Genomic DNA, 26309 nt, shown 5'->3' on the forward strand with positions numbered 1-26309 from the left:
CAGAGCGAATCTTACACAACGTTTATATATTTGCAAAACCTTGGCGAGGCCATCAGCTTTCTATGTTTTTGTCTCTTAGAATTACACGCCAAAGATCCTTTGCATTGGTTATATAATTAGACACATTTAGTTATTTGCCTATATACATACTTATGTGTGCATGCATTTAAATATATAGGACCTTAAGTGCTGAAAGCAGAACTAATATTAAGATAGCTGACAAGTAGAAAATGCATGTGAAAGAAATGGCTAAGTCATGTTTATAACCAGAAAGATCGTCTTCTGACATCCATTGCCCCGAACAGGGGTGTAGCCACAGGTGGGTCCGGGTGGGCCTAGGTCCACCCAAAATGACTGCACCCTTATTGTGGTTGGTAGAGATCTTCAAGCCCCACCAGCTGCAAGGGTCCTCCGGTAGCAAGAACTGCTCCTTCTCCCACTTGCTCCAGCCTGCAGCACTGTTCAAGTGCAAGCATCATGCTCTTAAAACCTATAGGAGGAAATTTTATTTTCACTCAGAGAATAGTTCAGCTCTGGAACGCGTTGCCAGAGGATGAGGGTAAGAGCGGATAGCGTAGCTGGTTTTAAGAAAGGCGTGGACAAGTTCCTGGAGGAAAAGTCCATAGTCTGTTATTGAGAAAGACATGGGGGAAGCCACTGCATGCCCTGGATTGGTAGCATGGAATATTGCTTCTCCTTGGGTTTTGGCCAGGAACTAGTGACCTAGATTGGTCACCGTGAGAACGAGCTACTGGGCTTGATGGACCATTGGTCTGACCAGTAAGGCTATTTTTATGTTCTTATGTCACACATGCTCAGTATCACACATGCGTAAAAATGGAGGATGCTTGGGGAGGGCAGGGCAGCAGCTGTAGCAGCGGCAGTGCATGGGCAGAGCTGCGGGCTGGAGCATGTGGGAGAAGGAGGAGGTCTTCTTGCCGGAGGATCCTTGCAAGTGGGGCTTGGGAATCCCTACCAGCTCAGGGGTTTTTTTTATGCTTTGGCCTGGGGGAGGAGATGTGGAGACCACATGTACCCACCCAGTTTGCTCAGTGGCCCACCAAAAATCTGAGCTCTGGCTTTGCCTCTGCTGGGTATTGCCTTCAATTTTTTAAATTTCATCAGAGCTCTACTCTAAAACCTAACCTCTGTGTAACTGAAACTCATTACAGGTCATTTATAGATTCTATAGTGCATTTTCATATATTGGCACACAGTTATATGAAGCTTGGAATTAATTTCAAGAAGCTGACATAAGAAATACCTTGATGCAAGTGCACCTTTCTGATAAATGAAAGAATTACAAATTAACTTTAAGGAATCAAACATGCGTTAAGAATATGCAGTATGTTAAAAATGAAACACTCAACCTGATCTTCCTGCCCACAAACCAGTCATTATAGCATCTAATTTATAAGGCGACATGGCAAATTACCCACTTACTTCCCATCCAAAGTTCGAATCTTTTAACGTGGTTCTTTGCAGACTGATGTAAGGCCCGAATCGTTCCCCTGCTTCAATCTTTTTCTTGGCCCATATTCCCAGTCCAGCTCCTGGAATTGAGGACTCTCGGAGTTCAAAGTCTGGTGGGATTGGAGTGTCATCGGGAATGTAGACGGGTGCTTCGTAAGGTGAACCTTCCTTGGGTGTGAAATCCTCACTGGTGGGAAAGGGTGAAGGGGGACCCACAGGAATGGGTGACATAATGCTGTCCTCTGTCTCTTCCTCCGCACTTTCGCCAGCAAGGAGATCAGGTTCCGTCTCATACATATTATTTACAATGTCACTGTCACCTAAAAGAAAAAGACACCAATTTCTTATTGTAGGCCTGGAGGATATTAAAAAAAATAAAACAACAGCCGCCAAAGAGGTTGTAAACAGAATGGATGGACCATTCGGGTCTTTATCTGCCGTCATCTACTATGTTACTATGTAATGGCAAATTTTGACGAAAAATTCAGTCATCTTATTTTTGATGGTAACCTCAGTTTAGGTCCATGATAGCATGGGTGGAATGAAAATGAGAACACATAGGAAAAATTATTAGCATATGGTTCTAGAAGCATTAAGGAATTTTAGTCTGTTTTGAACTTTGATTTTTTTTTTCTATCATCACTTGTTTTTACGTCTTTATGGGACACTCAGTAGAAGCTAAATTACTTGGTCTCTTAAACTCTAGCAAGATTTCATCACTTTGCTGGGTCACACCCAAGGCCCATCAAGCCCAGTGTCCTCTTTCCAAGAGTGACCAACCCAGGTCACAAGTACCAGGCAGAAACCCAAAGAGTAGCAACATTTCAGAGCTGAGAATGTGATGTCATAATGCCTCATTCCACCAATGCCTAAGAAACAAACAGTGATGTCACAATGGCTTAATTATCCTATACTTGGCTCACATAAGAAACTAAGAGCTGCCATACTGGGACAGATCGAAAGTCCATCAAGCCCAGAATCCTGTTTCCAACAGTGGCCAATCCAGATCATAAGTACCTGGCAGAATTCCAGATCCATTCTTTTGTTGCTTATGCCCAGCAATTGCTCTCCCCCAAGAACTACGAGAATAAGAATTCAATGTTTACCTTTCTAAAGGGTGTAATTACTAAACTTCAATAAAAGTGGGTCTTTTACAACCCTTTAGTTTATTGGAGGAATCACTAATCTGCAGAATTCCAGTACAGGAATAATGCAGTTTGCCATTAACCTGGTAAGTAGCATTATTCAGCTCTCCAGGAACATTTGCGTTCCTAAGCTCTGAAGATGCATTACTCAAGCCCTTTCCCTGTTAAAGACCCTCCCCCTACAGGCCTAATATGATGGTTCCCTGGTGGAAGACTGCCACAATGGGCAGGAGAAAGTGGGCATAACTCCTACCCATTTCTCCAATTGAACCATCAGGCAAATGAGGAGGTAAGTCTGCAAACTTTAGTAAAGAAGGGCTTGTATTTTTAGGGTTGGGAATGTGGGGAGGCGGAGAGATCCAGAGTATTTTTTTGTTTGTTTCTTTTGTGAGGAAGGGGAGCAGGCATCAGAAGGGGAGGGGTGACCCAGAAACCTGCAACAAGCACAGTGCCAGCTATGGAAACCCTGAGAGAACAGACCTTGAAAGGCATTTGGGAGTGAAACAGAGGGGGGGGGGGGTCTTGCCATGCTTCCAGGTGGGGAGTGGGAGGGAGGGGGGCATCACGGGAGGGAATGTTCCAGGGGTGTTGCAAGGGAGAGGGAGGATGGCACATCATAAGAACATAAGAATAGCCTTACTGGGTCAGACCAAAGGTCCATCAAGCCCAGTAGCCCATTCTCATGGTGGCCAATCCAGGTCACTAGTACCTGGTCAAAACCCAAAGAGTAGCAACATTCCATGCGTGCCAAAACCCTATGCTAGCTAAAACCGAGTGAGGACCTGAAGTTAATCAGGCATCAGCTGATATTCAGACAAGTACCTGGTTGACTTTACCACATAAACCCTCCCTTTTACAAAGACGCGTTAGGCTTTTTTGCCAGCCATGGAGGTATTAGCTGGGACGCTCATAGCATTCCTATCAGAATCGGAGCTAATACCGCCATGGACGGTGATAAAAATACCTAACGTGGTTTCGTAAAAAGGGGATGGGGGTAGGGGAGTTAGGCAGCCTCAAAATCTCTGCTAACTGGCTAGGTTACTGCATCGTTCTGACTCTGTCCCCGGACTGCCCACAAACTAGTCGGTTTCAGCATGTGAGGTTAGAGGGGAAATTTGGCTGCATTGTCCTGTTAAGAACGGCTAAATGTTGCTGGTTAGCTCTGGACAGGTGATTTAAATGGCTAAACGCAAATATGACCACGTCTCCCCACTACTTACCAATCTTCAAAGGCTCCCAGTACTTTCCAGAATTCATTTCAAATGCTTCTGCCTGGCTTTCAAGATCATTCACGGCATCCTCCCGCCCCTAATCCCTCTATCCTTCCTCGCCCCGACACCAACTACCACCAGATCTGCCCACAGACATAAACTATCTTTCCCCTCTCTACACGGCATCCTCCACGCAGGTAAACTGGGTAGATCCCTCCTCTCCAAAATCACCGGCCTCTGGAACGACCTCACTGTCCCGCTGCGGAACCTGGGCTCCCTCCAACTATTCCGAAAACAACCGAAAACCTGGCTTTTCTCTAGCATATAATAATCTCTTCTCCTGATTACATCCCCTCTTTTTATGCTTTGTAAACTCTTTCTCTTCTCTCTTCCCATATTTTTTAAACTCTGTAAACCGTGTCGAGCTCCGCTTCAGTGGAGAAGATGCGGTATATAAACCTAAGGCTTAGTTTAGTTTAGTTTAGAAAACTGAAAATAGGGCACTCATTTCTGAGCCTAATATACTGTAAACTCCCATTTACTAAGCCGTGCAGCAAATGCTCTTGACACCCATTCAATTCCTAAGGGAGTCAGAGCATTTACCATGCCAGCCTGCACTATGAGGCTAAATAAAAGGGGAAGAGGGGATAAGAGCTTGGCTTTTTTTTATATTGAGCCCTACATTTTTATTAAAACTCTGTGGGTTTTTAAAAACTTATAAAAAAAATTTTTAATAGGCTATTCTGAAGCAAGTGTAATAATGTTGTGTCACACAGAAGATGATACTTAATGATTCCAAAGTTTTAATCTTTTTTTAAAGAGTTCTTTAATGGCTTTCTGAAGTTATGCAGTCAACATTTGAACTCAGCTGTCTTTGGAACCTGTGAAACGTGGCTATTAAAAGATTTGACTTGAAACAAACTGGCTGCTTTTGTTTCCCTCATCAGTAAAATGTGTGTTTAAGTTTCCAGAACTGCTCTTATAAAACATTTAAGGCTATGGATAATGAAAGCAAATTGCAAGCAAAAAAAAAAAAATAAAAAAACCCAAACAATTAAATTATTATATGATTAGCAATAATTAAATGCATCATCACAGCTTCCTGATGCATATCTTTAAATTTTCAAAAGCAACAGAAACCCGTAGCCTAGCAGAGCAATTAGAAAATTAGTGTGATCTAAATTATTGCACTTGATTGTATAGTTAGAACATGCCATTATTAAGATTAGAATCATATTAGATTCTCCATTTGACTTATGCATCCAGCAAAACAAAAAGGTAATTTAGGGGTCTGTCATTGCAGTTACTTGTCAATGGAAGAACAAAAAATTTGAATGTATTTCCAAACAAGGGGGTATCTGTTGACAGAATTCTGAGAAGGCATCTCCCGCCCAAGTTTGACGGGCTGCGTCCTTTCAGTAAACAGAAGGATTGTGTCTTATTCAATTTGTCTAAGTACCCTTGCAGTCTGCAATCCAAATGCAGACCTGCAATCACTGGTAACCAAGCTCCAATTATGGCAGAAAGATTTGCAGTCACGTTATTGTTTAGATTTTGCTCTGGCTCTGCCAGGATCATGAGAACCTTTCCTTATGGATTTTTTAAATGTCCGATCCCTCATTAGCGGCTTATAGGCTTGCATGGAAAACCTGGATCTGTTTCTTCTGGTTTTGTGGCCAGATGTTTGGGTTACGGAGTCCGTCCTGTTGTGACTACCACCAGGCATTCATCGGAAAAGGCAGAAATGATATAAGATGTTATGTAAGAAATAAAACATTCTGACACTAAAATAATAAATTTGAGTATTTTTTTCCCCCTAATGGCCTCAGTTTGAAAGTCCAGGTATGCAGTCAGTAAAAAAAAAAAAAAAAAAAAAAATGCCTTTGACGTTACTGAAAGACTTGTACAGGACTATCCAGAGGTCAGAAACCTGTGAATGGAAAAGTCTGATATTTTTCCCCACAGTTTAAATGGATGATTTCTCTAAGGATATCTCAGATCAAGGATCCATATGCCTCACCCAGTGAGAGAAATTGCTCGTAGAATGATAGAGTTTTCACTTTCATATCCTCAGAAATGACCATCACGTTGTTCATCTTACCCTCCAGTATGACCCCTTTTGTTGGAGATCGATTTAAGATTCACATAAAATCCTTCTTAATCAAAGAGCAGGGCTAAGTAAAATGAAAAACACATTTGTCTTATGGCCCACGTAGCCGGAATATTTATGGGAGCAGAGGTAGCCTTCCTCAGTTAAACATGAGGTGATGGACTCTGCTTAATGCACAATAGCTGCCTCTCCAATAACCCACGCAACAACCAAAGCATCGTGGGCCAAGGAGAAGTGAGAGGAACTCTCGCAGTGCATATTAATGATCAGCCTCTGAAGTAATCAGGGGAAAATAGCCCCCCCCCCAAAAAAAAAAAAATTACAGTTTTCACTTCAGCAAGGAAAGACATTTCTGTCTGAATAGCAAGAACTATTAGGAGAGAGAGTAGGCCAACTTAGGAACGCGCCGTGTCCTTTTTAAATCTTCAAAACAACAAAGAGATGGGATGTGCCCGTTTTGTAGTTTAATAAATTAACTTCTATCAAATCGTGCTTAGCACTGCACCAGCTGGCACTACTATTTTAGGGCCCAAAATGTGTTCTAGGCCAGTGTTCTTTAAAAGATGCTCTTTAAAAGTTACTCTTTACAGAATCCTAGCTGTTGCATTTGCACAACTGTATTTGGGTCAGACCTATGGCCGTTGTTGACTGCGGGAGCATAAGCTTAAGGCGTGCCGATACCAAGTTCTAATAGAATTCTATAAAGGAATCTGGGTACCCAAATGCCGTTATAGAACAGACTCTCATATTGCAGTGTTAGAGCACCTAAATGGAGGTGTTCACTTATAGATTTGGCCCAAAGTGCTAAAAATATTTTGGTGAAAGGGTGCCTTAGTGTGTGAACTCTCAGAAAGCAATTTATAAAGTATATAGGTGCCTGTGAGAGCGGGTTGAAAAATTTGGTAAAAAAAAAAAAGCAAATTAAACAAAGGAAGTCTCCACGAGGGCTACACACTTAGGCCTGGATTCTCTATAGGGTGCCGATACTGGCGGCTGCCTTAAAAGCGGCGGCCGATCGCGTATCAATCATGTGACAGTGCCGTATAGAGGATTGTACCTCTGGAAAATATAGGTGCCAGAAATGTAGGCCAGGGCTTTCCAGGCCTACATTTCCAACGCCTATCTTTGAACAGAACAGAACAAGTCACTTCTAGACCACATCACCGATAGGTTCGATGCGGTTTACAAAATTTAACAAATAATACAATCTAAAGAAAATTGTTTAATTTGCGAACAAACATAGAAACATAGAAACATAGAAATAGACGGCAGATAAGGGCCACGGCCCATCTAGTCTGCCCACCCTAATGACCCTCCCCTACCTTTCTCTGTGAATAGATCCCACGTGTCTATCCCATTTGGCCTTAAAATCAGGCACGCTGCTGGCCTCAATCACCTGTAGTGGAAGACTGTTCCAGCGATCAACCACTCTTTCAGTGAAAAAGAATTTCCTGGTGTCACCTCGCAGTTTCCCGCCCCTGATTTTCCACGGATGCCCTCTTGTTGTCGTGGGACCCTTGAAAAAGAAGACATCTTCCTCCGCCTCGATGCGGCCCGTAAGATACTTGAACAAATGTGTCTTCAGTTGCTTTCAAAAATGATTATAAGACATGGAACTCAATAACAAAGGTTTCAATTCCTTGTCCGAGAAAGCCGCCAGATAAAGCAAAGACTGGTGGTGTTTTGTGTAACGACCGAGATTATTTTGGTTGGTGAATGAATTTTTCTGATGACACTAATGCAAATGTGTTAACATGCTGGAGGCTAGTGGCTTCACAGAAAAAAAGCTTATAAGAGAGGCTAAAATGAATGTATACACTTATAGAAAGACGAATTGGTGCCAGCATTGGCGGGGCTTCATTTTCAGGTAGCAGGTGAACCCTTTCTATGCCCCCCTTACTTGGAATTTTGTATTAAACTCGCACCTTTTTCGGTAATTAAAGGCAAGGTAATTAAAGCCTTTGACAGATGGAAAAGTGAAAAGGCCGTATGAACTGCGTGAATGCTTGGATCGAGTAAAGGAAACCTTAAATGTCTTCTTTTTAAAGAAGCCTTTAATTGACAGATTACAAATTCTCATTTTTCTAGACATCCTTTCGGTCTCTCATTTTTCCCCTTATCTCCCCAATGTGTTTCCCTTTTATGTAATCTTTTAACAAATATTGTATTTCCTCCCCACCTTCCCATTGTTATCAGCTGTCTTCTTGTCTAAAGTTGTTTCCCAGTTTGTTTATATGAATTGTAATTGTATAAGTAAGTCCACTTTATTTTATTTATGTAAAACGCTTTGAAATTTTAAAAGCGTTCAATCAAACAATAATAAAACTTGAAACTTGAAACTTGAAAATAATTCAGAGAGGTAAGCGGGCACCATTACGAAGAGGACTTTGTAACAAAGGCCACTGAATTTCAATTTAGTTCGAGCCTCCACAGGAAGCCAGTGCAATTCTCGAGAGCAAGGACTCACGTGATCAAACTTTTTTCAATCCGTAGATCAGGTGAACCGCTGCATTCTGGACTAAGCGCAGGAGCAGGGTGGGTTTGAACCCAGAACTTCGGGGTGCTGAGACCGAAGTTTAAACCACTGCACCACTCTAGAAATCAAAATGTAGTAAAAGTAATGTAATGTAATTTATTTCTTATATACCGCTACATCCGTTAGGTTCTAAGCGGTTTGAAGAAAATATACATTAAGATTATAAATGAGAAGTAAGCCAAAAATAGGACAAGTGAGCCAAAAATAGGACAATCGAGCTATTGTGACATCATTGATGAGGTTGGCTCTTAGGCATTGGTGGAATGAGGCATTATGATGTCACAATACCAGCTCTGGTTGATACTGAAACTTTTCACACTATTTATTTATTCAATTTTCTATACCATTCTCCCAAGGGACCTCAGAATGGTTTGCATTCATTTATTCAGGTACTCAACCATTTTCCCCTCTCTGTCCCAGAGGGTAGAGAATGACACGGTGACAAAAATCATCACCGTTCCCGTCCCCGCGGGAAACAATCTTCATGTCATTCTTTAAGGAGAGAGGGAAGAATCAGAGTATCATTGGGCACAACCACTGACTCGCAAGCTTTGCTTTGAAGAATGCTGGTGTAGAAGGACCGAGGTTGAAACAGACACTAGAAAATGACATGGGATTATTTCCCGCGGTTATCCGCGGGGACGGGAACGGTGATGAATTTTGTCACCGTGTCATTCTCTAGCAGAGGGTTCACAATCTATCTAATGTACCTGGGGCAATGGGGGGGTTTGAGTGACTTGCTCAGGGTCACAAGGAGCAGTGTGGGTTTGAACCCACCACCCTCAGGGTGCCTAGGCTGCAGCTTTAACCACGGTGCCACACTCTCCCCTGCAGATAGCCTGAAAACCTGTCTGGCTGGGATTCCTCCAAGATAGATTTGACAGTGCTTATGTTCTTAATCACTGGGTTAGCCCATAAATGCTAATCTTGGCAAAATGTATGTGACTCTGTATTGCAATGCATAATAGAAAGTGTCGGGTCATACCCTTTTGTTAGGAAAATAGATGCAAACTGCCTTTGTGTCCAGCTTTCCACAAGGTTTATTATATTCCCAAGTCAATAGCACAATGCTAAGTAGTTGACCTGTGTTTTCTTTCTCATACTGTGGCTTGGTTTAGGGCAGAGGGGCACAGTGTTCTGCACTGTCCTGTGGAGATTTATAATATTTGGCATACTTTTACAGAACAAAGGCCGAAGGGAACAGCTAAACAAGCTTTTCGGTACCTAAAACTCAGAGGATCGCTAGGAAAGCCTTAATTTAGAGAGTAGGATATTTTTATAGCTCCCTTCGGAAGTATGATCATCAGATATTCTGTCACAATATTTGAGCACGTTCAGCTTTGCAAAATTATTCAGTCATTCACTTAAACTGATAAAACTGGAAGCCTGCTACAGAGATTATTTTGGTTGGTGAATGAATTTTTCTGATGACACTAATGCAAATGTGTTAACATGCTGGAGGCTAGTGGCTTCACAGAAAAAAGCTTATAAGAGAGGCTAAAATGAATGTATACACTTATAGAAAGACGAATTGGCGCCAGCATTGGCGGGGCTTCATTTTCAGGTAGCAGGTGAACCCTTTCTATGCCCCCCTTACTTGGAATTTTGTATTAAACTCGCACCTTTCTCGGTTTCCTGCCCTGGAGGGCTTACCATTTAATTTTGTGCTTGAGGGAATGGAGGGGTTTAAGCGACTTGTCCAAGATCGCAAGGAGTGTTAATGGGATCTGAACCTGGCTTTGTATCGCGTTGCTTTTCTCTTCAATGGTTAGAAAGCTTTTCTCATCATCCATGAACTGTTCCGATTACCAATCCATCTCTGCCTCTGTTCTCCCCGGAGGTGTAGTAAGGACGGGAGAGGGGGGGGTGGTCTGCCCCGGGCGCCGTGACGGTGGGGGAGCTGGCACCTCTCCTCCTCTCTGCCCCACCTCTCCCCACTCCTCCCCTCGCCATGAGCGTGATCTCCTCACACTCCTCGCGACCACGTCATCTCTCCCACTGAAGTCACTTCCAGGTGCCACACATAGGATGTGACATCCATGGGAGGTACGACGGGGTCGCGAGAGGCACATTGAGGTTCTTGTTGCTCGCGGCAGTGAACAACTAAAGGCACAGGGGAAGGGGGCACTCGCGCAGCAGGAGAGATGGGGGAAGGAGAAGGCGAAGACGAGGGGTGGGGGAAGGGCGCCACTGCTCCGCATGCCTCTCAACCTCGCCACGCCACTGGTTCTCCCTCCTCCCTTACCATTCTCCTTGATACCATTATTGGAATGTTGTTTTCTTCATGCAATATGCATCATGTTTATGTTTTAAATGCGCATGATTTGCAATGTGTACCGTAATTTCCCGCATATAGGCCGCCCCAGTGAATAGGCCGCAAAAAATGCCTATCCATGTTTTAAAACTCTTAGATAAGCTGCCCCATGTTACAAGCCACGGCTTATCTAAGAGTTTTAAAACCACATGGGGCAGCCTATACAACCCTCCACCCGTATACCTCCCTTCCCCCGTATACCTCCCTCCCCCACCCCGGTAAATACCCTACCTCTGCCGGCTGCCTCCTGCAATGTCATGACCACAGTGCAGGGCAGGAGTGATCTTTTCAGCGAGAACTGATGCAGGCATTGAGAAAGCAGCGCGGGGACGAGATGGACGCTGAAAGTATCGCTCCTGCCCTGCACCGCGGCCGTGACATTGCAGGAGGGCAGGAGGGTGGCTTATCTATGATGTCGTTAGATAGGCCGCCCCATATAAGGAAGCCGCACCCACTGCTTGGACTGCTAAACCCATGTATGAGCCGCGGCCTATATATGGGGAAATACAGTATGTTTAAATTGTGAGCCGCTCTGTAAAAAGCGGGTTATAAATAAAATAAGCAATAAACAAAACAGACATCAAAAAGAACTTTGATAAGGACACATTGGGGCCATTTTACCAAGCACCATTAAAAACTGGCCTGCAGTAGCCCCAACGCATTTTTAGCGTTGCTGGTAAACGGCAGCCTTTTCTAGTTTTCTGATAATGGCCATGCGCTCATTTTCCAATGAGCACATGGCCACTAGCACGGGAGCCCCTTGCCGTCGATGTAGAAACAGCACATACTCTACTCTCTTCCGCAGGGAGGGAACAGACTGGCGCTGCAAATTTAGCATAAAAAGTGGCAAAAAAGACTTCGGTGCATCCTGCACAAAACTAAGACAGCATAAGCTAAAGAAAAAAAAAAGAGCCCTTAATTCTCGAAGATATTTTTCTGTGTCGCCCTTAGATCAGTGTTTTTCAATCTTTTTACACCTATGGACCGGCAGAAATAAAATAATTATTCTGTGGACCGGCATCGGTCCGTGGACCGGCGGTTGAAGAACACTGGGCTAAGTCGTGGGCCCATCTCTACCCAATCTCCACCCCAGACCCCGCCCCCATAATAGTAGTAATTGCACCTTGCACGTCCCGTGCCTCATCTGGAAGCCTTCCCTCTGACGTTGCAACGTCAGAGAGAAGGCTTCCGGTTCAGGCGCAGGACGCCCGTAGGAGCCGCTGCCCTTGGCTTTGTGCACTGAATCAGTGAGGAAGAGGGAGCTGGCTCGAAGATAACGCCGCATCGATCGCACCGTGGACCGGCGGTTGAAGAACATGTGCTGGCCCTATGGACCGGCAGGAAATTATCGATCGCACCGTGGACCGGCGGTTGAAGAACATGTGCTGGCCCTATGGACCGGCAGGAAATTTCTGTGGACCGGCACTGGTCCATGGACTGGTGGTTGAAGAACACTGCCTTAGATAGGCCATTAGATAGGCAGCAAGGGCTCCAGAGCTAATTCTGTGCTAATCGGTTCGCGTGCGGCAATGGCCACGCACTAAGGCCTGGATTCTGTAAACAGCGCCACCGTTAGTGGCCACCATAAAAGCAGCCACTGATCCCGTGTCAATCAGTGACGGCGCCGGGTACAGAATTGCGCCTCCGGCAAAGGTAGACACTGGAAATGTAAGCCAGGGTTTTCCTGCCCTACATTTCTAGTGCCTACCTACAACTATTATGTGAATCGCACCTCCATAGGTGCTTTAGGCTGCCTAATGTTACTTTCGGCATTAGCCACTCCCACAGTGGTTTTAGGTGACCTAAAGAGCCTTTGGAGGCCCGGTTTTGGTGCTGATTTTTTTAGGCACTGGTAGGTGCCTTGAAATTCAGTTGCATCATGAAAACCTATGAAAATAGTTCACTATCGCAAGAGAGGTTCCGCATGCTAATATACCAGAGGAAGCTGGAAAAAGAAATAAACGAATATGACCATTGTACTGTATTATATTATCTATTATCATTAATCCCTGATTTCTTTGATATTGCCTTTATATGATTGTCCTTGATTGTTCTTATGACCCTTGTACACCTTTTTCCTTTTTGCATTTCACGAAAACTCAATAAAATTTAAAGTAAAAAAAATATATATATATATGCAAGACAAACGATACTCTTGCAATATAAAGCCCATAAAGCACGGGTGTCAGGAACCTGAACTGACAATACCCCTCTATCTTCCAGTTCTGGGAAAAAAACTGGTATAGGGCGCTATTTAAAAGTGTTCTAAAAGCATTAAAAGTATTTAAAAGCATTATTAAAGAACGCTTAGAGCCCATTGCCATGCCTAGTTTTGGCACCGGTTTAAAAAAAAAATCAAATTATATATCGCAAGGGAGAAATTGATATAAATCTGTGATATTTACCAATCACATAAAAATATATATCACAGCCTTATGATTCTATATATATAAATATTAAATTAATGAAATTACTTAGTGCTCAGACCCACAACCTATTTATTGTTCAAGTGAGGTAACCCGAACATAGGCTACCATCGGACCATCATAGCACCAACGATGTCTGTACCACCAAATCATGTTGAATAGCAGAGAAATAACAAAGGAAATAAACCCCCAACAAATTTTTAGACTGAATCAGGTTGGGCAGACTAGATGGACCATTCGGGTCTTTATCTGCCGTCATCTACTATGTATGTAACATATACTTTATCTGCTGGTGGTAGTTGGGATAACCAGGTTACGAGTCCTATGAATTAAAGTGCCAGTGCAATGTAAAGCAAAAAAACTTCTGCAGTCATAAAACACAAGTTCTTCCCCCCAGTTACCTCACTTGAACAATAAATAGGTTGTGGGTCTGAGCACTAAGTAATTTAATTAATTTAATATTTATATATCAAATCGTAAGGCTGTGATATATATTTTTATGTGACCGGTTTTTTTAAATGTCAGCTCAAACCCTCAATTCTTGGCACTTGGACGTGGGAATGGCGCTATTCTGTAAATCTGTGTACAATTTATGGGAATGCCCCGCCCCCACCCCTGGCCACACCCCCTTTGAGTTGCATGCTTGTGAATTGAGGCCTGCAGGGTTATAGAATAGGGTACAGCCAGGTTTTTAACTTTCGAACAGGAGCTGCTACAGTTGCTGGTTAACATCAGTTTAGTGTACGTAATTGGCTCATAAGCTAATTAATTTGCACGCAGATCAACGTTCTGTATGCATATTTTAGCACAAAAATCTCAGCGCCATGTGTAGAATCTGAGGGTATATGTTTTTATGCGATACACCTAGATTAATGGGTGAAAGAAATTAGGGATATTGATAATATACTTTTTAAGCCCAAATCCTGAAACGTTCTCAAGTCTGTAGACAGTCATTTATGATGATCCACAACATATAGCCAACAGTCAGAAGAAAATATTTGGAGGTCTAGCATATGTGATACAATCTCTGTTACTGTGGCTTCTGTTCTTGCTGCACGGGTGTTTTAAACTGGCAAAGAAACATAATGATATCCTCCTACTCAACAAACATGCTCATATTTCCAGGAACACTTCTCACTTAGAACATACTTTGGGTTATTCTTTCATAGAAACATGATGGCAGATAACGGACAAAATGCCCATCCAGTCTACCCAGACACAGTAACCATTAACTCGTCCACTCTCTAAGAGATCCCACAAGCCTACGCCATGCTTTCTTGAATTCAGACAGAGTCTCAGTCTCCACCACCTCTTCCGGGAGACTGTTCCACACATCTACCACCCTTTCCGTAAAAAAAAGTATTTCCTCAAATTACTCCGGAGCCCATCACCTCTTAACTTCATCCTATGCCCACTCATGGCAGAGTTTCCTTTCAAATGAAAGAGACTCAACTCATATGCATTTACATCACGTAGGTATTTAAACATTTCTATCATATCTCCCCCTCTCCTACCTTTTCTCTAAAGTATACATTTTGAGATCTTTCATTCTGTCCCCATACGCCTTATGATGAAGACCAAGCACCATTTTAGTAGCCTTCCTCTGGACAGACGCCATCCTTTTTATACCTTTTTGAAGGTGTGGCTCCAGAATTGTACACAATATTCTAAATGATGTCTCACCAAAGTCTTATACAGGGGCAGCAATACTTCCTTTTTCCTACTGGCCATACCTCTCCCTTTGAACCCTAGCATCCTTCTATCTTTCACCGACACCTTTTCAACCTGTTTGGCCACCTTAAGATCATCACATACAATCACACCCAAGGAAAAGAAAAGCCAACAAACCTCACTTTGAGTTTTTACCCAGGTACGCTAGCTGCTACCGCCTCCTTTTAAGCAGGAGGTAGTTTTTTGGCTAGCACGCGCTAATCTTGTTCGTGCGCTAAAAACGAATATTCTAATTGTGAATGAAAGGGATTTGTTTTCAATTTCTTCTCCTTTCTTCTTCCTAGCTATGTTGGAAGCTTCCAGGGGATGAATTTCATTATCGATTTAAAGCAACCTTCCTAATAAGAAAAAAATGTATTTTTAACCCACAGGCCTCTTTCCAGCGAACAACTCGAATCTGTTTATGTCATGGACTAGTATCAAGATGGTTTGCACAGAGAGCTGTGATTAGTACGTTTAAGCTTTCTACTGGCAGTCACGTGTCTTTGTGGTCAAAAAGAAAAAAAAAAATCCGCCAAAAGTTATACACGCCAGGATCTCAAACTAGACTCATGATATAAATACTGAACTCTGGGCCAGGCTCTCAGGAGGTGTGTTTATAGCTGCCAGTTAGTTGTTGTATATTTTAAGATATTCAAATGATTTGCAAGCTACAAATAGAGAAGTTCCTCAAGGCAGACCCGCCGTCATTTTTTTTTTTTTCCAAGCTGCTAATTAAAACAAGGGCAATAGCAGTCAGGAACTTGTTAAAGTTACATAAATCTGCTACAGGAATGACTTTTGCCCAGACAGAAAAAAAATCCTGCTGCATCCGAATCATTTTGTAATGAAGGGGAAATAATAGTTGATAGCCACAATTTGGGTTCCCATGGTGATTTGTTTATAGTGGTGGCCTTTTCCAAGCTGGCATGAATGCCTGCAACTTCGCTTGAGCTGAGATTTTGGCAGGATTTATGCTACTATTTTATGAAGACACATAGGAGCCTATGGGGCTCATTTTCAAAAAAGAAAGATGTCCAAAAAGTGGCATAAAGTGGTTCTTGTCTTACTGGACAAGACATCCAAGAAGTCATTTTCAGAACCAACTTTCTAAATGTCTTGCTGTGCTTTTTGTCTGCAGTGCGTCCAGAGCTCAAGGAGGAATGCTGGGGGCGTATTATGGACGGGCTTAGGGTGTGCTTTGCACTTGAACATCTGGCAGCCATAATCGAGCATTTACCCAGACGTCCTGATGCCATTTAGACGTCCGGAGCTAGGCCTGTTTTAAAAGGGAATAAGGGCCAAACTGACCAAATGACCACTGGAGGAATGAAAGCATGACATTCCCCCCCCCCCCCACATACACAATCTCCCGGTGGTCACTGACCACTCCCACCCCCACCCCCCAAAGATCTGAATGAAACAGTGCCTCCCAGCCAACAGTACCTCCAGCTGCACATGGTATGGCAAATCTTAGTAGCCTGGTGGGCAATGTAGTGAACCACAGGCCTGTTTCCCACTCTAACCACTACATTTAAGGGGTTCATAGACAACCCCGCGAAAGACAAAGGCGCGCGCCGACAACTGAGCGCAAGATAGTTAGGTTGGGACCACCTTTGTAGAAATGTACAAATGTACCTGAGTGGGGAAAAATACCATTTTAAAAATATTTTGCTAGGCAAGGAAATCTAGGGGTGGGGGTTTCTGTGGCAAGATACAGTCCATTTACATATGCCCTTTGTTCCCTCCTTTTCCCTTCCCTGGAAAAAGTAGATTTTAGCATCTTTCTATCTGTGCCGAAGCTGCAGGAGGAAAATAAAGAATTAGCATCTCTGGAGAGTGTCTACAAAAGGAGACCTCGTATTTTTAATTCACATCTCCTGTAAACCCTGCCAGGAGAAAGCCTTTTTTTTCTCCTGCTGTTGTCATTGGGTCTAATTGTCATTCCACTCACTGCCAGTTCCCCAAGGCCAGGAACAGAAGCCCTGACGTTTATTAACACAGCAGATTAATAGCACTGGGAAAAGACATTTTCGCAAACATGATAAATATTAATAATAATCAATAAGAACTTATATTTCCCAGATTGAGCTACAAACATTACCCAAGGGGGAGTAGTATCCACTGAGTCTTGAGAACAAGAAAAAAGAGAAGCTATGTAGGACAAGGTTTCCAAACTGAATTATACTGTAGGAGAAACAAAAATAGAATTGGATTTATTACTACAACTTTTGACTAGTATTTTTAATATGGCGTCCTGACATACGGAGGGCAATTTTATAATAGGGTGCCCAGGTTAAGAATAACTTACATGGCTTTATAAAATACTGGAGAATGTGGCAGGAATCAGGTATTAAAATGCAGGTGAGGATAAGTACAGTACGCCTGCTCGAGAGCCGGTGGTAAGGATCATGCATAAAGTTTACAGGCCACACTTTGGTAATTGCTCTCTCATTCTACAACAAGCCACTTAAATTTAAGCAACATTTGTAGGCTTAAAATTAGAAAATGCTGCCATTCACATGCCCAAGTGGACATTGGCATGCATAAGTGGCAGCAACCTGCCTAACTTCTATTCTGCAATTACGCACTAAAACCACTGAACTTGAACATGCAAAAGGGCGTTCACAAGGGATGGGCATAGGTGTGTCATGGGTGTGGCCAACATTTATGCGGGCTGATTACACAATACCATAAATGACACGTGAAAATGTTGCATTCAGAAGGCCATTTCCACCAGCCACAGACCTGGTATAAATGTGCATGACGATATTTAGGGACGCCAATGCTGGTTGACTCTAGCATCCTACAAGAATGAGAGCTCAGAACGGTTTACATGAGTTTTTATTTAGATACTCAAGCATTTTTCCCTGTCTGTCCCAGCGGGCTCACAATCTATGTAATGTACCAGGGTGCTGAGGCTGTAGCTTTAACCACTGCGCCACACTCTCCATATGTGTTCTTATAGAATAGTCTCATTGCCCATGCAAATGTAGGTCCTAAATGATTGTGCCCTGTTTTAGAATTGCCTCCAATATAATCAATGCATGGACTTGCAAACTCCGACCATGCTTTACCAAACCGTGCCCGTGACTATTCTGACCAACAAAATATGCAAGGCCTTAGCAAAATGTACATTTTTAAATATTTGGTATTTTATAAAAGGCATTTTACTCATGTGCTGTATACGGTGCTTACAGGCAAAAAAGACTTCATGAAATTATTTCCCCAAAACTACGATAAATAAAATTAGTTGAACTAAGTCCAAACTTATAACACATTTGATCCCAATGCAATCGCATGTCAGGAATCATCCCCATATTCTATATATAGTGCCTAGATTTAGGCACCCAAAGATGGATGTGCAACTTAATTGGATAACAAGCCAATCAGCATTGATAATTGAATACAACAACCCATTATTAACATGAATTGGCACACATTAGAAATTACATGTGCAACTGGCCGCATGCTATCCTGTAATGCTGGGCACCCAACTCCCATAATGCATATCTCAAAAGTGGGCACAGCCATGGAAGGGGTGTGGACAGATCAGGGTGTTCTTGAAGGTTGAGCACAGTGTTATGGATTAGCAGGTTAGTGAACCCCACTTGGGCGCCAGCATTTCCACCAAGTTTCAGCAGGTTTACATCTGGCACCCAAAGCTAGGGCACAGGAAGTGGTGCTAAGCTATATTCTATAAAGCGTGCACACCCTTTACAGAATAAGGCACTGATCTTTTCTGGTGCCCATGTTTTGGGCACCATTCATAGAGTTCAGCCTAAATATACTTCCAGGAAAAATAAGGGATATATTTTTCCCATTGTTGATCTACAGGCAGTGGTGTAGTGAGGGTAAAGGGTGCCTGGGGTGGTGATGCCCCTCACCCACCCTCTTCTCCACCCCACTCCTTCCGAAGCCCCCCCTTCCCTGTACCTCTTTAACTTTCCCAGCATGAGCAGCATCACAAACTTGCTGCCCGAGTTGGTGTTGGCTATCCCTCTGACATCATTTCCTAGGTGCAGGACCTGGAAGTGACATCAGAGAGAGAGCTGATGCTGGTGTGAGCAACAGGTTGGGGGTGCTACTTGCACTGGTGAATAGCTAGAGATATGGTGGGGAGGGGAGTGAAGGTGCATGCGAGGCAGGGGAAGGAGTGGGAAGGAGCGGGGGGGGGGCTGGAGAGGAGAACAGGTGCCGGTTCCCCCACCAAGATGGTTCCTGGGGTGGATCACCCCCCGCCCCCTCCCTTACTACACCACTGCCTACACCAGTATTTCTCAAACTTTTTTGAGCCGGGGCACACTAAAGGTAGTGGCCACGACTTGAGACACCCAGAAGTGCGCGGATGTCGCCGTGATGACATCACACATATGCGTGACATCATCATGACGATGTCTGCGCATGTGCAGAGGTTCTCCAGATAGGCCCTGAGACACCAGTAGGGGGTGACAGCAGGGAAGAGGGCCGGAAAGAAGGAGAGGCACTGGCGCCAGCTGGTTGCCTACAGCAGTGTTTCTCAACTACTTCAAGCTAAGTCTAACAAATATCAACTGAGTACCCAACCACAGACCTCCCTAGGCCCATTCAAGCTCTGTCCCAGATCCCATCCCCTTTACTAACTGTAATGCAATTTTTTTCCATTCATTTTTCATATACGCACAATCTACACAGCAGATATAAATTCTCAAAACTGACACATTTCAATCACTATATTGAAAATAAAATCATTTTACCTACCGGTGATCCTCTGCAGGCTGCTATAATTAGCTTTAAAGGTGAGACCGGGAGGCCAGGGAGGAAGACAGAGGACGCTAGAGAGAATGGGGAAACATGCAGGCCTTTGGCGAATTGGGCAGCGCTGTACCGCATAGGGAAGTCAACTGGCAGTTCCTCCTCAGTATGCCATGGCACACTTGGAATCTCAGGAGGCACACTAGTGTGCCTCGACACACAATTTGAGATACACTGGTCTACAGGGATCTCCTGATCGTTGGCCTCTATCAGTTCGACAAGTTAAGTCAACTCTGATTTTCCCTTGCTGTACGATTGAACTTTTGGTTCTGCTGTTCTGACTCAGCCAATCTAGAGCAGTTCCTGGTTAACCCTTTCAGGACCATAAGGATCGTAGGCCAATTTTTGTGGTTTTGACGACATTTTTATGGTAAAAAGGGCTTGCAGATGCCAAAAAATTGATTTTTTTTTGTGAAATATCATTATTATTTTTTTTTTAAATCACACTTCTGGCTTATGGACAGTGTGGCAAGTGAATCTTCTCGTCAATCTGGCAACGACGCTAATGAATGAATGTCGGAACCAGTTTGTTTACATCAAGGCAGTATCATATGGAATCCGTACATATCAAATTTAGAACTGTAGACTATCCCAATAAAAATTTATAGGATTTTAAAGTTATGGGACAAATATGTCCCTTGGTCCTGAAAGGGTTAATTTATAGTGTCTGGATGATGAAGGATCCCCATGAGGATAGACTTGGTTGGCATACTAGTACTTTGTCTGGTGGGGTAGAGAAGTCCTGTTGCTATTTTGTAGACCTTTCTTTGGATCTTAGGAGCACAAACCGTGCGAGAGACTATCCGTGCTCGTCTTTGCTTCCTCCACTATTTCAGTCACCTGTGTTCCTCCTGCTGTCTAGTCACCTGCACTCAACAGCAGAAGGTGACGAATATTGTGGTGGCAGCAGTAAGTTAAGAAAATGGCGGTCTTTGCCAAAAACTGTTTTAGTGTCAGTCCGGCCCTAGTCTTCTATGGTTATTCCACAGGGACTGATTAACTCTTTCACAAGGGTCAAATTTTCCAATCCTTACCACAGGTGTTGAATTGCAATAAGTCTCTGTATATGGGTAAATTTTGGCAGGATTGAGTTCTCCGGCCAAAGGCTAACCAGTTTGCTGGCCTAAAATTTGATACACAATGATTGATCTCGTTCATTCCTGCAGTTAGACAGACAAATCATTTAAATATCAGTCCTTCTGTTTCTCCGTTTCTATCTGCATCATTATCTTATCAATCATTTGCAGAGCTGCCTTCTTTATGGGTCCTTGACGAATGTTCCTATTACAATGTTGGTTATAATGTTTCCATTATAACCAACCATCAGCTTGGTCATTTTCTTATGTATTTGGTTTTAGGAAGAACACAGATTAATTTAGCAAGTTCATATTGCCATTAGAATAGAAGAGAAAAATAATATGATGTCTTAAGGTGAAAAGTACAATAGAAAAAAAAATGATGCTTTTGAAAAGCTATCTTTCTTAGGGAATGCACTATTGCCTTTCGATTTCCTTTTCTATGCAGAACACCTTGTCGGTGGAGCCACTTCTTGACCAATGCCTTCTTTGTGGACTGAGTCTCCTTTAAAAGAACCTCTAACGACGCACTACAAGGGGAATTCTATAAGGCATCTTTTTTTTTTTTTTTTTTAAGTTCAAATTGTTTTATTAAGTTTCCAAAAACATAATACAAAAGACAACATAATTACTTCCCCTTAATAAGGCATCTTTATTAGACGCCATTAGGCACCTGAATTGGAACTGCCTAGTGATGCCTACTTTTGGGATCCAAGCCTCACTTTTATTTTTTAATTGGCTTAATCGGTGTGCTAATTGACCACACCAATTTTCAGCCAATCATAAAAGAAAAAAAAAAACCCAATATTATTTTACAAATTTTAAAAGTTAAGCACTGAACTCTTAGGATGCCTAGCGACGCCTAAGGATGCCTAGTGTCGCCTATCTTAAACAGCAGGTGAGGTTATGGACGGAGAAGAGGTGTGGTTGACTTAGGCATCGTTAGGCGTCTGACACAGGTACTGCCAAATTAGGCACATGAAAAGATCGCCCAATGAAATGACACCTAAGTCCACTTAAGCGCCGCTAGGCATGATTTTATAAGACATTTTTTGATAGACAACCACGCTGAGCAGTGCCTACAATGTAGGCATCGCTTGATGCCATTTATATAATCTGGCCCTAAGGGCCTCCTCAGCAAGTATATAAAAGATAACACAAGAAGAGGTTCTTCTATTATCCATAGAGCAGAGAACATAACTTTTTCTTCCAACAATTGAATGAAAATGAATACAGACATTTCATACAATTTTCTCTGTCCTTAACCATGCAAAATTGATATTTATTTAGACATTCAAAAAAGCTTTTTGTTCATAAATGGGGCCAGAATATGAGTAAGTGAAAGGCTACAGAAACTGTGACTCTTGTCTTCCAAGGTGATATTGGGTTTTGCACATTACCTAAACCGCTCGTGTTTAATTCCTAAATTATTTTTTTTCCTGAAAAGATTGGTTTATTTATGCTGTAAAATTCAAAAGGAACTCCAGTATTTGTTTATAGAAGTTTCTGCATCTTTCCAACCCCCCAACGCACAAACGTATACGAATCTCCTCCCTCACCCCCTCCCCTCTAATATAGCCCGAAGCAGGCTGGTGAAATGACTTTTGATATCACCATCATTTTTAGCAAGGGCTTGTTCTTGATAAAAAGCCTCTTTGTTGCAAAGAAATGTGATTTGGACTGTTCCTTCCCGACCCCAACCCCCCCCCCCCTCCATTCCTCTCTTCTATTCCTTAGTTAATATCCCACTTCCACTTGCCCTAAGGCTAAGGAAAGGTATTCTATCTGAACGGCTCAAATCTCTCTGTTTTTCTTCCAAATCACAACTGACTTTTTCCTCCTGCTAAGCACTATCAAAGCAGCTATCCCTGACTCAAGGTCTAATGTCAGACTTAGTCCTTAGATCCTTGGCTTTTTTTACTTCTTTCATGGGAGGCACACTATGGATCCAGAGCTGCCAAGTGATTTAGCTCCATGAAAGGGATTATTTTTTGGGCCCTAGCTTTGAACGTACATCTCATCCCATGATGAAATTGTCAGTCCCTCATCCCACCCATTTGGAATCAGCGCTGTAGGCATCAGAATGCACCAGCATAGGGGGAAAGGGTGTGTGTGTGTGGGGGTATTTAAGAAATCAACTACCGAACTTGAATTTCCCTCCTGGAACTCAGGAACTTGACAGCTCTGCAGATGTGCATAAAGCATGTCGATTACAGTTTGAACTCCTTATTTAATCAGTTGGAACTCTTAAACTCCCCCTCACTGCTGTCAGATACCTATACCCACTATAACCTTCCCAACCCTGAAATATCATGTCTAAATTAGATTGTAAGCTCTTCTGAGCAGGTACTGTCTATTGTATGTTAAAATGTATAGCACTGCGTACGCCTTTCAGTGCTATAGAAATAATAAATAGTAGTAGTAGTAATCTACTAATTATATTTCAGATGTATATTTATTTATTTTAAAAATTTAAATTCTGCTTTAAATCAAAGCATATTTCAATAAAAACATACAAATTCAAATTTAACACTGACAGGAAACACACATACAAAAATAGCACCTGAGAATTGATTTTACAGACTTTACATTATCCATAACTCTTCTACCCACCCAATAATTTGCACTGGCGGTAGTATTCACTTCCAGTCCTCATGGGTCACAGACGGCCCAGGTTTTCAGGGTTTCACTAAGGAACGTCCGATCAAACCAAAACAAGCTTTATTGATACAGATGTAACAGTCTGTTGGGTGCAAAGAGGTCGAACAATTACCAGCTAAAAACAGACGTGTAATAAAACACTTCGTACTCTTCCAAATAAACACTTGCGAACAGCGTGCTCTATTGCATTCAACTATCAATTGTTTCTGTCCCCTGAGGAAGATAGTGTATACTGCCGAAACTAGGATCCTTGTTTGGACCACTACATTGTCACACTGGAATCATAAGACTGTTACATCCGTATCAATAAAGCTTGTTTTGGTTTGATTGGACATCTGTCTTGCCTTTTCTCGGATTTGGCAAGATACTCTTCCTTCTGTACTTTGGTTTTATCACTAAAGTATAACATAGATTTGCAGGCTTACCACCTCCACTGGGTACAAATGTATTTCATGCACTTTTTGAGGCAAGATGGTGGAAAGGGAGTATGTCAGTTGACATGTTGGTTTGGAGATACACCCGATCTTAGGCTGTAAAGTAGGAGAGACTCTCCCGACTTCAGCTCCTGAAGACGCAGTGATTGCGAAACATAGCACTATGTCGGACTGAAAGCTGGATTACTTGCAGTTGCTTTTGAAGAGGAACATGAACAGAACATTGATAAACTACAATTAAGATTGTAAGACTGTGGTTTAACAAGGCAAATTTTGCACAAGAAGGCTTCTGCACAATGAACGAATGAACTTTTTCTGAGGGGATTGAAAGGTAATCCAGAACACCGCGGCCAAACTTATCTTCTCAAAAAGTAAATTTGACCATGTCTCACCGCTCCTGTCCAAGCTCCACTGGCTTCCTGTTATTTCCAGGGTCCACTTTAAATGTGCCTGCCTAACCTTCAAGATCCTCCACGGTATCCTTCCTCCTCTTATTCCTCTATCCTGGAATTCCTCAAATCCAATCTCCACTAGATCCACGCAAAAACTAAAACTATCCTACCCCTCCTTAAAAGGCATCCCCCTTGTTGGTAAACTCGGGTCCTCCCTCCCCTTCAGAATCGCTCAGCTCTGGAATAGTCTCCCTTCCCCTCTCCGCAACTTGAGCCTCTTTCCGCCATTCCGTAAGCATCTGAAGACCTGGCTCTTCTCCAAAACGTAACCCCGTCCCCTCCCTGACACTCTCACACCTAACCTCTCTCCTCTCTTACTTATATAAATCCATTGGAGTTCCGTTCCTTCCCTAACCATGTAAACCGTGTCGAGCTCCTCGTGCGGAAATGATGCGGTATATAAACCCAAGATTTAGTTTAGTTTAGTTTAGTAATAAATACCGGTGCCCAACTTAGGCACACTTTGGGTGAATTCTATAAATCTGTGTGCAACTTTTTGTAATGTCCCTTGGTCACGCCCCTTTTTCAGATTTGCACAACTGAAAATAAGTGCTATGTTTAAAAGACTAGTGCACAGTGAGATGCACATTTTTAAGACTGCCAATTAACATCAATTATTGGCTGTTAGCACTCAATTATGGATGTTTTCATTAGCCAATTTATATGCACACACATCTCTGATGAACACACAAATTTGAGCACAGAAATTTTGTTACGATATATACATTGCCCCGCGCGCTAGACCTTAATGCCAGCGTTGAGCTGGCTTTAGTTCTAGAAGCGTAGCGCGTGGTAATTTCCTGCGTGCGCTAAAAACGCTAGCACACCTTAGTAAAAGGAGCCCTTAATGAGCATAGAGAAAGGCGCTTTTTTTCTGCTTGTATATCCATTTATCATCTGTTTACAAAACCCTTCAGGACTGGTCAGTTCTCTTCAAGTACGGATGCGTCTTCTACAAAGCCCTACACGGCCTACTGCCTCACTACCCAACTGCTCAGTTCTTGTTCTCGTCGCCAAGCCGCTCCACACGTTCCCGATCATTTTTTTTTTTTTTTACCTTTCCTTCAGTCAAAGGCTGTACTCAGAAAAGATTCATTAACCAACTCTTATCGTACCAAGCCGCTTCCAGCAGGACAGGATTAACTAATAATAATAATAATTTATTCTTGTATACCGCCACACCCAAGAAGTTCTAGGCGGTTCACATCCATTAGTTAAGACCCGTGTGGACGCACGGCTTTACAAAATTTTGACAGAGTTACAGCAACAAATAGGCCAAGTAGGCACGTGCCTAGGGCCCGAAATGGTCAGGGGGGCCCGATGAAGGAGGGCATCGACATTGTTTTTTTCCAAACGGCGATGGGCCCCTCCAGTATCGATTGCCAATGCGCCCCTCCCCCCATCGACGGAAAGTAAGACAAGCAAGCAACACGGGTAAGAAAGGCAACGGGAACTGTAATTGTGCAAGCGGTGCTGCTTGCCCAAAGCTTCCATCTATCGCAGCTTCCTGTTTCCGCCTGGGCGCGTGGTGGGGTGGGGCGGGGCAGGGGGGCCCAGTGTACTTGTGTGCCTAAGGGCCCTCGACGAATTAATCCTTCCCTGGCTTCCAGGGATCCTGAACTGGGCCAAATGGTTAGAATATCCACCTCATATGTGTATTTTAGAAAGCTATTAAAAACCCATCTGTTCTCAAAATTCTTGTAATCCCTCCAAAGCAACATATTGCTGTGAAACTATTGTGAACTTGCTGATGCCAATGTTCTATCTGCTGAGGCTCACTGACAATGGCCAGCCCATCTCTTTTGTAAACGGCATAGAACCGAAAGGCTTTTGTGGCATATAAATAAAAATTTATTCTATGTTATGTTCTAACTACCCACTTGCAGACCCCTGCAGAGAAAAATTGCATTGCTGGCAGCACGATGCATCAACACATAAAGGCACAGCTGCGGCATATGTCGAGAAGA

The 26309-nt window shown here is 42.9% G+C and overlaps 1 protein-coding gene across 10 annotated transcripts in view; it reads right to left on the reverse strand.

Moving 5' to 3' along the window:
• The window catches only part of PRDM16 (PR/SET domain 16), an 888295-nt gene that overhangs the window by 528057 nt on the left and 333929 nt on the right, over nucleotides 1-26309 (reverse strand). For all 10 annotated transcript variants that reach the window (XM_033921997.1, XM_033921996.1, XM_033921992.1 and 7 more), the window contains exon 2: nucleotides 1444-1793. In XM_033921997.1, coding sequence (XP_033777888.1) covers nucleotides 1444-1770 — 327 coding nt within the window. In that variant the 5' untranslated portion in view covers nucleotides 1771-1793. The remainder of the gene's footprint in view (nucleotides 1-1443; nucleotides 1794-26309) is intronic.

Source organism: Geotrypetes seraphini, chromosome 15 (genome assembly GCF_902459505.1).
Source record: "Geotrypetes seraphini chromosome 15, aGeoSer1.1, whole genome shotgun sequence".
NCBI classification, from domain to species: domain Eukaryota; kingdom Metazoa; phylum Chordata; class Amphibia; order Gymnophiona; family Dermophiidae; genus Geotrypetes; species Geotrypetes seraphini.